The following is a 15,850-nucleotide window of genomic DNA, read 5'->3' on the forward strand; positions in this document are numbered from 1 at the left end:
GTGACCAAATAGTTAACTAAATGCAAGAATTAGGAAGTAAAATGCAATGAAAAGACATAAATAGACGTGCAAAATAGGCGCACAAAATGCACCTAACAATGTCCTTCACAACTATGTTTTCCAATTATTGTTAAAATGTGGTCATTTTGAAAGTGGGTTGTCGTTACAATTTTTTTCATTTATGTCCTTCACAATTATGCTTTCCAATTCTTGTTAAAATGTGGTCATTTTTAAAGTAGGTTGTCATTACAATTTTGGAAAGTTATATCCTTCACAACTAAAAGTAGCTTGTCATTACACACTTTATCAATAATCACAACTATATGCATTTTTAAGTTTACCCATTCATGACAATGATCAAGTAATAAACATAAGAAGGTTAAACCAAAACTAGAAGCATAATTTATATTGGATTTAATCCTAATATATTTGACTTTTACTCCCTTTTACTTGTTACAAGAAACACGAAAAACAACAAAAACAAGAAAACTAAATAACATTTAAGACTACACACTTTCCTACACATCTTATCCAATTCTTTATATGTCTTCCTTTGGTACATATTGAATTCACATTCCAAAATGGCAATCCTCACTTCATAGGACCGTGCTCCCTTTTCAACTTCATCCGCATTGACTGTTTCTTCACCCTTCAACCCATTGCAAGAATTTGCATTTGATCTCTAGATTAATCTAAAACAAACAATAGAAATCAGTGAAGAATACATTATCAGATAAACATTGAAACCCACATTACCAATGAATTTGGGCAAGTCCTAATTTGTTTTCCAGGATTATCTACGGTTCATGATGCCCAAATTTGAGAGTGGTAGCCACAATCACATGGATTTTCATTATCAGATTTTGACTTTAACTTTTATTTGATTGATCTTGAGTTGGATCTGTCTGTATTTAAAGAGGAAGCCATGAGAGATATGGGAGAAATCAGGCACATTTATTGGAGATGAGTGAGGAAGAATAAGTTATGCCCTACATATATAACTTAGACTCACTTAGCCATGTAGGAATGAAAAATATAATGCAACTAAGCCACATCAGATGCCACATACGCAGTGAAATCGAGTAACCGACTTCCACAAGTCGCAATGGGAAAATCAAGCAAAAACTGAGACTTTAAGGTCCAATTCAGCGTAATCAGATTTTCATTGGCTAAATCGAGTCCATTTTGATACTTCGATGGTCACATAAGTCAAAACTCCCTTAAAGTATAATGTTTGTAATAAGAAGAAATGAAAATGCCTATGGTATGTGTGTGGCAAATATGAAAAGTACATTGCTATTTGTTGAATATTACGAAGTTATATTTAGTAGATTTTATTCCTTGTATTTATTTTTAGATAGGATTAGAATTGATTTGAGATTCCTTTAATCTAGGATCTGATTAGTGTAGCCAACCCTAAACTTGTTGTATATATTCCCTGTATGTTTTCATTTCAGTAAGAAAAAAAGAAAAAACACAGAGATAATTTTATCTCAAAACACTCTTTTAATTTCCGCATGATATCAGAGCTTTCATAGTTCTCTCGATCTTCATTGTTCAAAAACTCAAGTCTTCACGATGACGGACACATCTTCAAACTCTAAATCCAACACAATCACGTCAGTACCAGGATTAACAGGAAATCCTGATACAACTCCTCCAACCAGTCATAAACTCAATGGTCAGAATTTTTTCCAATGGTCTCAATCAGTATTTATGTTTATCTGTGGTCGTGATAAAGATGGTCATCTTACCGGAGAAACTGTGGCTGCTGATTCTAAGGATCCAAAATTTAGGACCTGGAGAACCAATGATCATTTGGTTATGTCCTGGTTAATCAACTCTATGACAACAGAAGTGGGAGAAAACTTTCTTCTCTACAAGACTGCTCAGGAGATCTGGGAGGCAGCCAAAGAAACCTACTCAAGCACTGAAAACTCCTCTGAACTATTCGAACTCGAGACTAAGTTGTATGATTTGCGTCAAGGTGATCTTTCTGTCACTCAGTACTTTCATCTTCTATCCCGAATTTGGCTTCAACTAGATTTATTTGAGACCCATCCCTGGAAGTGTGTTGATGATGTTGCCAGTTATCGTTCTGTGGTCAATCAGAAAAGAACTATCAGATTCTTACTTGGCCTCAACAAAGATTTAGACGGTGTTCGCAGTCGGGTCATGGGAACCCATCCTCTACCTACACCCCGTGAAGCCTTCTCTACTGTCCGTCAAGAAGAAAGTCGTAAAAAACTTATGATGCCCCAGTCCAATAATCTTATCACCGAGGGATCTGCCCTCCTCACCAACACTTCTACTCATTATGGTAAATCCCAGAAATCTCAAGGGCTTCCATGGTGTGAAAATTGTACAGTCCCTGGTCATTGGAAACATGGTTGCTAGAAGCTCCATGGAAAGCCAGCAGACTGGAAACCTTCAAGTGCTCGTTTCAATAGAGAAAATAGAGCCAATCTTACTACTTGTCCCGAGCCTTACAACAATGAGATCCAGACTATCAAAAATCAGTTGGAGGCATTGACAAAGATGATGCAAAACAACTCAACCTCTTATCCAAACACCACAGGTACTACTGAACAGTCCACCAGCTTACTAGTTCATAAAGGTAAAATCATTTATGCTCTTCATACTTCTTATGGAAATGGCAATGCAACCTGGATACTTGATTCAGGGGCTACCAACCATATGACATCAAATATGAGCCTTTTCACATTTCTTCAACCTCATCACCAGTCCCATGTTCGAATTGTTGATGGATCCTTTTCTCCTGTAAAAGGAATCGGATCTGTTACATTGTCAAATAATATCACTCTTCACTCGGTCCTTCTTGTACCAAAATTGGACTACAATTTACTTTCAATAAGTAAACTTACACGAGACTTGAAATGCATAATTCGTTTTTTTGCCGACTGGTGTGATTTTCAGGTGGTGGGATCGGGGAAGGTGATTGGCATTGTTAAGCAGAGAAAGGGATTATACTTGCTCCAAGAAAACTCACATTGTGGCTCAAAGTCTAGTAAAAGTTCAGCTTTTGTCTCTAATTCCATTTCATTTTCAGATTCCAGCATACAAAATAAAGTCATGTTATGGCATTTTCGCCTAGGTCATCCCAATTTTATGTACTTAGCTAAGTTGTTTCCTCAATTATTCATAAATAAAAAGCCACAATTTTATCAATGTGAGGTTTGTCAGTTTGCAAAACACACTCGAAATGTTTACCCTAAAATTGAGTATAATCCCTCAAAAACTTTTTCTTTAATCCATAGTGACATATGGGGACCCTCACGAGTCAAAAATCTTAATGAGACTTGGTGGTTCATCACCTTTATCGATGACCACACCAGAATGACTTGGACATATCTCATGAAAGAGAAATCCGAAACATCTACTATTTTTCAGTCATTCTACAATTTGGTTCATACCCAATTTCACTCAAAAGTTCAAGTCTTGAAAACTGATAATGCTTGTGATTATTTTAACACCATCCTTGTACATTACCTTACAGAAAAAGGCATTGTTCACATAAGTTCTTGTGTTGACACACCCCAACAAAATGGGGTGGCTGAGCGGAAAAACCGTCATCTCCTTGAAGTATCTCGGGCTATTATGTTCACTAACAACGTGCCTAAGTATCTCTGGGGAGAAGCCTTACTCACTGCTACATATTTTATCAATATGATGCCCAGTCGAGTGCTAAAGTTTCAAACTCCACGAGATGTTCTGTCAAAATCTCATTCCCACATTCTTTCATTTACATCAGACCTACCATTGAAAATATTCGGGTGTACAACCTTTGTCCATATCCAAAAACAACAACGGTCAAAATTAGACCCTCAGGCACTCAAATGTGTATTTCTTGGGTATTCTTCTCGTCAAAAGGGCTATAAATGCTACTCACCTCTCACTCGGAAAATGTACACAACAATGGATGTTACATTTTTTTGAAAATCAGCCATATTTCCCCAAAACCAATATTCAAGGGGAAACTTCTAATAATGAATATCCGTTTTGGGAAACTCTTCAATCCTCACAGGAGGATTATCCTATTGCAGAACAAAATCCGGTCTGGGAAACTATTCAATCCTCACAGGAGAATTATTCTATTCCAGAAAACACTTCTCCACTTGAAAACACTTCTCCTCTTGAAAACACTTCTCCTCCACTTCGTGTCTATTCTAGAAGGAACCGTCTGCCACAGCAAGTAGAAGCCACTACACCACAAAGCAATGACCATGATTCCATCCCGATCTCTGTCACTGATGATACTCAACAACATACGAACTTGCTTGATGACAATAATTCCACTGTTGAACCCATTATTGATGATTCGGAATTACCAATTGCTCAACGGAAAGGTGTTTGCTCATGTACCAAACACCCTATTGAACGATTGTTACATACGGTAAGCTTCACCCTTCTATTAGATCCTTTGTGGCTAATCTCGATCAAACACATATTCCAGACTCCATTCATGAGGCTCTCAAAGTTCCAAGGTGGAAATTGGCAGTTGAAGAAGAAATAAAAGCCCTTGAATCCAATGGCACTTGGACAGTTACAAAATTACCTAAAGGGAAACGTCCTGTAGGTTGCAAATGGATATTCTCTGTCAAATACAAAGCTGATGGGAGTATAGACAGATTCAAAGTGAGATTAGTCGCTAAAGGCTACACTCAGTCCTATGGTGTTGATTACCAAGAGACATTTGCCCCTGTTGCTAAACTGAATACGGTTCGAGTATTGCTCTCTCTAGCTGTAAATAACGATTGGCCTCTATACCAACTTGATATAAAAAAAACGCTTTTCTAAATGGAGATCTGGAAGAAGAAATATATATGTCAATACCACCAGGGTTTGAAAATTCCAAAGGCAATATGGTGTGCAGATTAAAAAATCTCTCTATGGCCTTAAACAATCACCTCGCGCATGGTTCGGAAAATTCAATCGCACCATCACTTCCCATGGTTATGTTCAATGCCAAGCTGATCACACATTATTTACCAAGACTGGTTCTACCGGGAAGAAAGCCATATTAATCATATACGTTGATGATATCATTGTAACAGGAGACGATATTGAGGCGATTAATCTTCTGAAAAGAAACTTGGCATCTGAATTTGAAATTAAAGATTTTGTACATCTCAAATACTTCCTTGGAATGGAAGTTGCTCGGTCCAAGGAAGGTATTGTTATATCTCAAAGGAAATATATCTTGGATCTTTTAAAAGAAACCGACCTTCTTGGATGTAAGCCAACAGAAACTCCCATGGATCCCAACAAGAAAGCATGTAACAGAGAAGAACAAACCCCTGTGAACAAAGAACGGTATCAGCGACTTGTTGGTAAACTCATTTACTTGTCTCACACCCATCCTGGCATTGCGTATTCTGTAAGCATTGTTAGTCAACACATGAATGAACCTACCGAAGGTGATCTAGAAGTCGTGAATCGTATCTTAAGGTATCTTAAGATGACTCCAGGTCTGGGCCTACTGTTCAAAAAGACCAATACTCGTGATTTTCAAGTGTATACCGATGCAAGTTGGGCTGGTAAGGAAACATACCGAAAATCTACTACGGGTTACTGCTCGTATGTATGGGGCAATCTTGTTACATGGAGGAGCAAGAAGCAATCTATTGTGTCTCGCAGCAGTGCTGAATCTGAGTATCGAGCTCGTGCGCTAATAATTTGTGAAGGAATGTGGATTCAAAGACTTCTCAAGGAATTTGGAATGAAGAAGGAAGAATCAGTAAAGATGTTCACTGATAGTCAGCCTGCTATTGACATAGCAAAAAATCCAGTTCACCACGACCGTACAAAACACATAGAAATTGATCGACATTTCATTTCTGAAAAGGTTGATAACAGAGCTGTTCATCTAAGCCATGTTCCATCTCGTCTCCAGATAGCTGATGTCTTAACTAAAGCTTTGCCAAGGACTAACTTCGAAGAACTTATTTCTAAGCTTGGTTTGTTCAATATCTACAACTAAGCTTGAGGGGGAGTGTTGAATATTACGAAGTTATATTTAGTAGATTTTATTCCTTGTATTTATTTTTAGATAGGATTAGAATTGATTTGAGATTCCTTTGATCTAGGATCTGATTAGTGTAGCCAGCCCTCTATATAAGCAAACTGTTTTGGTTGGATGTTTGGTGGGGAAACGAAACTTTAAAATCAAGGTTTCCGGAATTATTTAACATTGACTGCAGGAAAAGTTGTCGAGTCAGTGATCGTATATCAGACGATGGCTTCGCATGGGATTGGAAGTCGGACCCCATGGCACCAGTTTTGAACCAAAACCTGAGCCATCTCGAAGCGTCGTTGGGGCAGGCGTGTATATCAAATACACCGGATACGTGAAGCTGCACAATCGGAGTAAATGGGTTGTACACGGTGGAGGCTTTCTGGAATAAACTGGACGAATTTACCCTTATCTTACCTGGTCCTAAAGTCGAATGGATGAAAGAAGTTCCACTCAAAGTAAGGTGTTTTGTCTGGAGGGCCAAATGGGGTAGAATTCCATCAGCGCATGCTTTGGAGGTTAGAGGGGTTCAAACATCATTAACAAACTGTGGCCATTATATGAATTGTGTTGAAACAGCAGACCATATTTTCACTCAGTGTGAGCTGGCAGTTACAGTGTGCAATTGGATCATGAATTGGTGTGGTACTAATCCGGGAGATATTGATAGCACGGAGAAACTCCTACTTTTTGCAGCAAACTGGAGTCAATGTTCAATGAAAAAGAAAATACTTACAATGATATGTTATGGGATGATCTGGAGTCTTTGGAAGGCCCGGAATGCTAGGATTTTCAATCATGAGAAAAGGAGTCCAAACCAGATCATTGATGACATTCAATCACTGGTTTTCTATTGGTTAAAACACAGGGGATCAATGGGGAGTATTAGGTGGTGTGATTGGATCGTATCTCCTTTCTCTCTTCTATAGTGTGGTGTATCTCTTTATTTATTGTTTCCTTTCTATTTCTGTAATATGTTTGTATTCTTCATAGGCTCATCTAGCTCCTTGCTTGGTGGGTCACATTTATAACATCGTTAGCCGTTTCCAAAAAAAAAAATAACTAAATACGACCTTATCCCCTATGATAATTGTAATCAATTAAAACAATGACAAATAATTTGTATTTTCGTACTTAGTTTTTGAAATACAATTAAAAAAATGGTAAATGATATAATAAATAAGCTAATATAAACACAATATTATTACCTTTATTTAACCGAAAAATATAGAAGTGGTGGATTTGAGATTTTGATGAGCATGTGGTTTGTTTCGGGAGCCAAAATCTTTGGAAACGGAGTTAAAGAATTAGGCATCTTTCTCACAAGTTTCTAGATCATATACGTTATTTATATTTTTTTTTCACGTTTTAATGGATTATGACGGATGTTTGTGAAATAAAAAGTGTTTTTAATCGGCTTGTAGAGTGTTTGGTTAAACTTGTTTATTTTTTAGGTAATTATTCGTTTCATATCGGTATAAACAAAAAAATGGATTGGATAGGAATAACTTACACATATATTATACCGGTAATAAATCAATATCCATAAATCAGACACGTCTAACTTATCACGTTATAAGTTAGAAAATTGTTTATGATTTTAATAAAGTTAACATCCTCTTAATTTAATTTGTACTAGATTTTCTTTTTTATAATATATTTTGACTTATTTATCTAATCTAATAATTAAACATAAATAATGTCATATGTGGTCTCAGGGGCGGAACACGATCAATATAAATAGGGGGGCCAAAACATAGACATGTCCGTATTTTTTTTGGATGAAGTCATACTCTAATCAATGTAATTTCCTATATAATTAATAGTTCATTATAAAAAAAATAGTTGCTCTCATGAATGATATCCGGCAAACTGATACATTTCTAGTTTATATAACTTCATATTATAATAAAAATATTAATATAAATATAAAAAAAACATTAAGTTACAATTAAATAAAATATTACTTATGTGGTAGAGGTTTATATTGAAAAACTAAATAAAATAAACATAAAAGACTATGCTAATCAACACTAAGGATTTACAACATTTAAAAGAAAACGGAAATAGTACACTAGAAGACTATGAGAAAGAATTAAAAATTAGTTCAAGTATTATTGTGATGCTGACAAGTTTTCCAAAGGCTATCCTCAAATACAATTAAATAATAAATTAAAAGTAATACTAGTGGACAAAACCAAAAAGAAGAAAAATGAACAAAAGCAGAACTCAAAAGTCAAAAAGCATTACTTTCATTACAGTTATCCTCATGGTTGTAAAATAGAACCAGATGGAGATGGCGATTGTGGAGGCTGTAAGTGTGTGAGCGGTAAGCAAGATCCATGAAGACGAACGACAGAGTGAGAGCAAAGATTGAGGATATGTGATCGACCAGATCCCATTTGAATCAATGATTATACGGAATAGCGAGTTACCCGGTTATTGGATGCATTGTCTCTTTTCTTCCTGTTTGATTTATGTATGTTTATATTCTTATAATTATGGAATCGATTCTTAAATCTTAAATTGGTATCTGTTTCGAAAATCCAGGGATGCCAATATAGTAATTATCTTTAAGTAACAATTATAAAAAATTCAATATTACAAGGCTAAAAACCAAGGGGGTCATGTCCCTTCCTAGCCCCTTAAGGGATCCGCCACTGTGTGGTCTTTAAGGCTAGACGGTGTACATAATTTTTACCGATGATAATGTGAGATGACATGTTTTACCGATGATGAAGACCATGGTGGACCCATTTTTTTTACATGCATTTCAATCTATGAAAAATGAGAGGCAAAAGTAACTCTAGGTCTTTCTCTCTCTGCTCTCTCTTCTTTTGTAGTGGTGAAAACATAACACCACCCCTAGCATTTTTTTAAAATCTTAAAAAATTGTAAGATAGTTTAGTTTTATGTCATCTTTATAATATTTATTTTTTTATTTCATTTGATATAAATTTCATATTTTTAAGGAGTTAAAAAATTTTAATTGAGAAATAATAAATCATAATAAAATCTCAAAATTAATTTGAATTCAAAATTTAACAATAAATCAGGAATATAATATATTTCCTACGTTATTTTGATTTGGCAACAATGTATTTCATGGGTTTATAAGCTAATGAATTAAATATAACCATTAAAATATAGTATTTAAACAAAAGTTTTAAATTTTATCTAGTAAACAAACTTTGTTATAGTAAACAAACTTTGTTATCAATCTCTATGATGGAATCATGAGGGACATGGCCATATAAGTCAAACTAAGATATATCCGTCTTTCAAAAGAAATTTTAAATAAATAGATTATTGGCTAATATTATAAAGAAATAATTTAAATGATAAACTTATCCCTATTGTTGTTATGATTGGAAGTATAATCGGATTAAGATGAAATAAAATTAATATTGGAAAGAAAGATAAAAAAAAAAAGGTTGATGGGAAGTATGCTCAATATTGATGGAAGGATAAGATCATCTTCAAAATCTGCTTTTGCTAAATGAATTTCACATGATTGATTTTTCAAGATGAACTATTTGGTGTTAAGGTGTTTGTTTACTACGTCTTGTTTCCAAGTTTTGTTAGCTTACATATGTTGTTTCTTTGATACATTTGGTTTTTGTCTATAGGGTTGTTTGGTAGCCTCTTAATTGGTAAATTAAGAGGCATTCTCTTAAAATTCAGATTCAAATTGTTTGGCAAGGTCTTATTTTTTGCCTCTTAATTAGAAATTAGCCACTAATTTATTCAGACTTCATCATATATCTGAAAATAAAAAAGAGCACGCATTCTTGTTTTTTCCTCGCCCTACCCTCGTTACCCTTCCTGTCGTCGTTCCTGCAGCAATCAAACAACACCAGTCTCCATCCTCTCCAGCTTCATATCACCGGTCGCCGCCACCTACCACACCTCCAGCGCCACCTCCCACACCTCTAGCGTCGCACCTTCTCCCGCTGGTAAGCCCTTTCTTTATCTGTGAAATCGTTTTTTTCCATGTAACCATCTCTTCTCTGAAATCGATTTTTCCATGTAACCATCTTTGAAATTGAGAATAGTTTCAAAAATCCTTATGCTGAAATCGAAAATATGTGGATGTGCTCTAATGACCGAAACTTTAGGTCCCCATAGGAGTTGATTTATGTATCTATACATTGTCGCTTCTATAGAAAGGCAAGTTCTTATTTACCAAATCACATGTTAAACTGTGAGATTTTGTATCTATACAATCACAATATTTTGTTTATTTTTTCAAGAAAAGATGCATGTAACATAAGGTTTGGAAATGCATCATGTCACAACTAGCATTATTAGCTAGGAGATTCTATTTTCATGTAAACATCGGCTATTTTAAGACTTGTACTCTAAGTGAATATCATGATATATGCTAAAATGAAATCATTATCCAAACTCCTTATTGAAATTCAAAACCTAATACAATACATCTCATATATTCAACTATGGGTTGAAAACCCTAAAAATCTCGGTTCAAGTTTATTATGGACTAGGATACTCTTATTGGGCCTAATGGACCAGTAAAATTTCAATTTCGCTATTTTGTGCCAAGGAACCTTATTTTGGCTCTAATTGGACCCACATCCATGAAACTAAAGTATTTGGGGTCATGTGGGCCTGGAATGATTCATCTTATCTCTAATGGGCCATGATGGTCCGTAAATGGTTTCATAAGCCCTAATGGGTCCTAAACTATATTCTTAGGCGTCATTGAGCCGTGAACCCTCATAAGGGCCCAATGGGCCGAAAATATTCATCTTGGGCCTCCTAAATTCAAACTAAATCAAGAAAGGGCCTAAACCCGTTCATTCTCTCTTCCTTTTCCCTTATACTTGGCCCAACAACAAAAAAACAAATGGGAAGGAAGGAGAGAGTTGACACCTCAACAATATTTAGTTGATATCCATGCAAGAGTGCATGTACCCATGCAACCCTCAAATCACACTCTTCATAAGTCAACCCTCCCCTCTCTTATCTCTCTCTAATTCTCGGCCTCTCTCCCTCTCCAACCTCACTCACCATTTCAAATTCAACACCTTTTCTCTCATCCTTCAACACTCTTCCACTCTCTACCTCTCAAGAAATTCATGAGTATTATGTGTGTTTTCAAGAAGATCACTTCAAGCTTCACATTGTGGTAAGATCATACAAACTCAAGTTGATATACTTCATTTTAAGCTCAATCACTCCTCCTAAACACATGTTTTTCGTGAATCATGCTTCCTAGAACTTCCTAAGTTCGAAAATCTTCTCAAGAACACATCTAGGGGCGAGATCTTCTCATTCCCTCACCAAAAACCGAAAACTTCAAAGCAATGTGAGTTCATACCCCCTATTTTCTATTTTTACTTTGTTTTGGGGGTGAATACAATTTTTTTGTGTATATCTATGAGTGTATGCATGATTTTGTGTGCTTTTCTAGGTATATATGTGTTTATGTGTTATAAACTTCATGGACTTAAAGATATACTAAAATATGATGATATTCGTTTGACATAACACTCATTTCAACTCATCTTACAAGAAAAAGGTTTAAAATACATTTAGGTTACTTCAAGCTAAGAAAAACTTCATGAAAGGGGCTAAAATCGACAAAAAAAAAAGTATGGGTTATTTATGTAACTCACGGCTAGTAAGGGGTTCAAAAGAAAATTTTTCCTAAAAATGGCTAATCTCGACATTTGAGACCCTACAAGGACTAAAAATGTAAACATTTTCATAAATGGGCCTTGTTTGGGCTTCTCACGGTTTTGGGCCTAAAAATTGTAATTTTTGATCTTTTGTGGGCTTAAATGTCATTTTCAAGAAAGTTGTGCCAAAAATTTAAATTTTTGACAAGAAGGGTTAAAGTTGTGAAAATATAAAAAATTAAGCCAAAAAATGAAATTATCTATAGTGGGCCGAATATATATATATATATATATATATATATATATATATATATATATATATATATATATATATATAATCAAGCCAAAAATGAGTTAAAAATATTATTTTTATAAAAACTAGCCTTTAATGCAAGTTTTGTCCAAAAAGGGCCTAAAATGTTATTTTTACTAAAATTGGGCCTTAATTGTAAATTTTTGGCTTAATGGGCCAAGAATGTCATTTTTAATAAAAAGTGGGCCTTTATGTCATTTTAGTAAATAATTGAGCTAATACTAGCAAAATAATAACAAACGGGCTAATTTTGCCATTCTTATGTTATCGGGCCTTAGTGGCCCATTTATATATTTGATAGGTCCTGAACACTCTTTATATGTTTATTGGGCCTCATTGATGTAACATCCGAAATTTCAGGTATTATATTTATTCATTTTATTTTGATTTTTGTGGAAGAACTTGGCGAGTTGGTGCGAAGACTCGCCGAGTAGAGACGCGATTTCTCACCCGGATTAATGACCGGACTCGACGAGTTACATTGGTGGACTCGGCGAGTCTGCGCTATTTAATGAAACCCTAATTTCTTGGGTTTGGGGCCTATTTAAAGGGTCTTATGGCCGTCATTTGTGCTCACCAGTCCCCAGAGTGAAACCCTAGTGAGCTTGAGCATTTGGAGTGAGATAAGGAGCCATTGTTGACCTTGGAGGTGTTATCTAGCAAGGGAAAGGAAGCAATAGCCAAGGGGAAACAATAGGATCAACTTCCTGAAGATCTGAGGTCCAGAACATCACGTTTGAGGTACTATTTTCGAACCATTCTCTGTTATGGTGATGTTCATGTTTATTTAGGGCTTATTGAGCCCTTTTGTGGCTAGATCTAGTACTTCGTTGGTCCCTTAAGCGATTTAGGTTCTGGATCTGGACCCTTGGAGGTCCAGAGTGTCCCTTTGTCCAAGCTTTTTATGAATCCATGGAGGTTTTGGATTGGGGTCTTTGTGTTTGAGGTCAAAACACAATTTATGAGTCATTAGGTGTGTTATGAGCGCTAAGACATGAACTTTACGTGATGAATAAGCTTGGAATGATTGGATCTATGAGTTAGTGAAGTAGATCTGACCTCAGAAGGTCGTTTGGGGTTGTGCATGGAATGCACTCGCCGAGTCCATTTCCAGACTCGACGAGTTGGTGCGGGTTGTTCAGTGATTTTCGAACCAGGGTTTGAGTAACCGAGTCGGGTGAGTGACTCGGTGAGTCGGAAGGGACTCAGAGGAATCGGGTCCCCGTACAGACTCGGCGAGTCCACGCCAGACTCGGCGAGTTGAGTTGACCGTTGACCATTGACCAGAGTTGACCAGTGTTGACTTGATAGGGTTAGTCAACCTTAGTTGGGAAAGTGTTAATTAGAGATGTATTGTGTTATTGGAGGACTATAGCTCGGGAGATCGAGCACTAGTGATTTCAGGGATTTGCGAGTTATCGAGATAAATGAGGTGAGTCTTCTCACTATACTTTACCTTGAGTAGGTAATCAGAGTTATGTGACAGAGTATTTGTATGCTATATGTATGTTATGTGTTGTACTGCATTATTTCTATGTGATTTATGTTGTGCATGTTTATAGAGTTGGAACCGAAAGGTTCACAGAGTTAGAACCAGAGGGTTCACAGAGTAGGGTCCACGGACCCACAGAGTTATAGCCTCGAGTGGCTAATACGTGCTATGTGTGGTATTTTGGGGAACTCACTAAGCTTTGTGCTTACAGTGTTTGGTGTCATTTGTTTCAGGTACTAGTGATGATCGCGGGAAAGCGTCGGCCTGATCAGTACACACACGGGATTTTTATGTTATGAGATCTTGGAATTTTTATATGTTATGGATTTGAGTTTCAGACACTGATGTTTTATGAATACTAAATGAATTATGCTTTTATAAAATACGAAAAATTGTTTTGAAATTTACGGTGTTACAAGTTGGTATTAGAGTCTTTGTTTGAGGGATTCGAGTACACCTTCGGGCGTATTTGAACTCAAACTGAGGATTTGAGAAATATTTTCAAAAAGAGTAAAAGATTTTTGGAAAACGAAGAGCAGAGTCGTGTGTACGATCAGTCTGCGCCCGAACGATGATTTCCCAAGATACCCTTATATTATGTGTTATGATATTGATATGATGTATTCTCATGCTAGAGAAGGCTAGGTACTCCTATTAGGACTATAGTGGCCTGATTTGTGATGCCTTAGCCTAGGGAGAGGTGAGCTGCTATGAGATGCTTGAGAGTGAGTAGGTAGCAGCTAGGAGCTTATAAGAGATCTGTTAGAGAGTGGATTATGCATAATATAGTACTTGGAACTTGGGATCCGAAGAGGAGGACTTGGGGTGTATTCTGATACGGTGCGGATAGTAGTATTGGGCCCGTACTACTGAAAGCACCGGGGCGGTGTACAGCCCAAGTAAGAATCTTTGGAATGCCAAGGATCAAGGAGGGATGAGTTGTCGAGTGTGAGTATGCTCGAGTGTATTCTAATTTATCGTATGTTGTATTTCAGAGGTAGATCATGGTGAGGACACGTCTTATGCCTGAGAGCAGTGGGGCTAGTGATGAGGAGATCCGCCAGATCATCCATGAGGAGGTGGTTGCGGCCATCAGGGCAGAGATACCAGAGATGTTTGGGTCTATTAATACCACGTTGATTGAGACTTTCGACGAGCGTTATGCTGCTCTTTCTAAGGCTGCTGTTGCAGCGGCCAACGCAGCTATTGCTGCCGCGAGGCCGCAGGGTGGTGATACGTTGTTGTTCCGAGAGTTCAGCAACACAAAACCACCGGAGTTTGACGGGACCCAGGACCCGGTGGCGGCTATGAGATGGATTTCATACATAGAGGGGTGTTTCTTTACTTGCTCATCTCCTGAGCATTTGAGAGTCCGGTTCACGCTGAACCAGCTTCGCTTGGGAGCGAAGGACTGGTGGAAGTTTGTGACGGCGCACTTTACGCCTGCTGAGCTTGCAGCAGTGACCTGGGAGAGGTTCACTGTCATGTTTCGAGATGAGTACGTTCCCCAGGTGGAGAGGGAGCGTTTGGCCCAGGAGTTTCTAACCCTCAAGCAGGGTACTGAGTCTGTTATGGTGATTACCAGGATGTTCCACGAGAGGGCAATGTTCTGCCCTGAGCACGTGTCCACTGAGCAGGCACGTATGAGCCGATATTTGAGTATCTTGAGGAGAGACATTCGGGAGTTTGTGGCGAACTCCTCGTACCGGACATTTGCCGAGCTTCAGGAAAATGCCCGGAAGAGGGAGATTGAGCTGAGACTCAGGCTAGGGAGGAGGCGGAGTCTCAGGGGAGGAATCGGCGACCGGCACAGTCCCAGCCGATAGCCAAGCGGGCCAAGCTCGCTGATCCCAAATCAGGGAGCCAGAAGGGCCGCACTTGTGGGAAGTGCGACAAGGGTCATGATGGAGTTTGTAGAGTTGGACCTTGCTACAAGTGTGGCAAGGAGGGGCATATGGCCAAGGACTGCCCCAAGGGGTTTGCAGTGTGTTTTCACTGCAACCAGATCAGACACTGGAAGGCAGAGTGTCCGTAGTTGCGGGGATCAGCTCAGGGAGCACCTCAGGGATCTGCCCCTGCCGCCATCAGAGCTACCGAGAGTCGGCCAGTGAAGGCCGAGACGCCGAGGGCACGAGGGAGAGCCTTTCAGTTGACCGCGGAGGAGGTCCGCGCAGCGCCCGATGTTGTGGCTGGTATGTATTCTTTCGTGTATTTATTTTGATGTTGAGATATTATGCTTATATTATGTTATGCGTAGGTACTTTTATTGTGAATTTTGTACCTGCCTTGGTGTTATTTGACTCGGGTGCGATTCGGTCTTTTGTGTCTTTGGCTTTTAGTCAGCATATCAGTATTAGTCGTGAGGCGTT

The 15,850-nt window shown here is 37.8% G+C and overlaps 1 protein-coding gene across 1 annotated transcript; it reads left to right on the forward strand.

Annotated features, from left to right (window-relative positions):
* The first annotated feature begins 1,578 nt into the window (after positions 1–1,578).
* On the forward strand, positions 1,579–2,397 carry LOC111886493 (uncharacterized). The gene has a single exon (XM_023882747.1). It carries the CDS (start codon positions 1,579–1,581, stop codon positions 2,395–2,397), a length of 819 nt encoding a protein of 272 aa, XP_023738515.1.
* Positions 2,398–15,850: the final 13,453 nt, after the last annotated feature.

This window comes from Lactuca sativa, chromosome 3, assembly GCF_002870075.4.
Source record: "Lactuca sativa cultivar Salinas chromosome 3, Lsat_Salinas_v11, whole genome shotgun sequence".
NCBI lineage: Eukaryota > Viridiplantae > Streptophyta > Magnoliopsida > Asterales > Asteraceae > Lactuca > Lactuca sativa.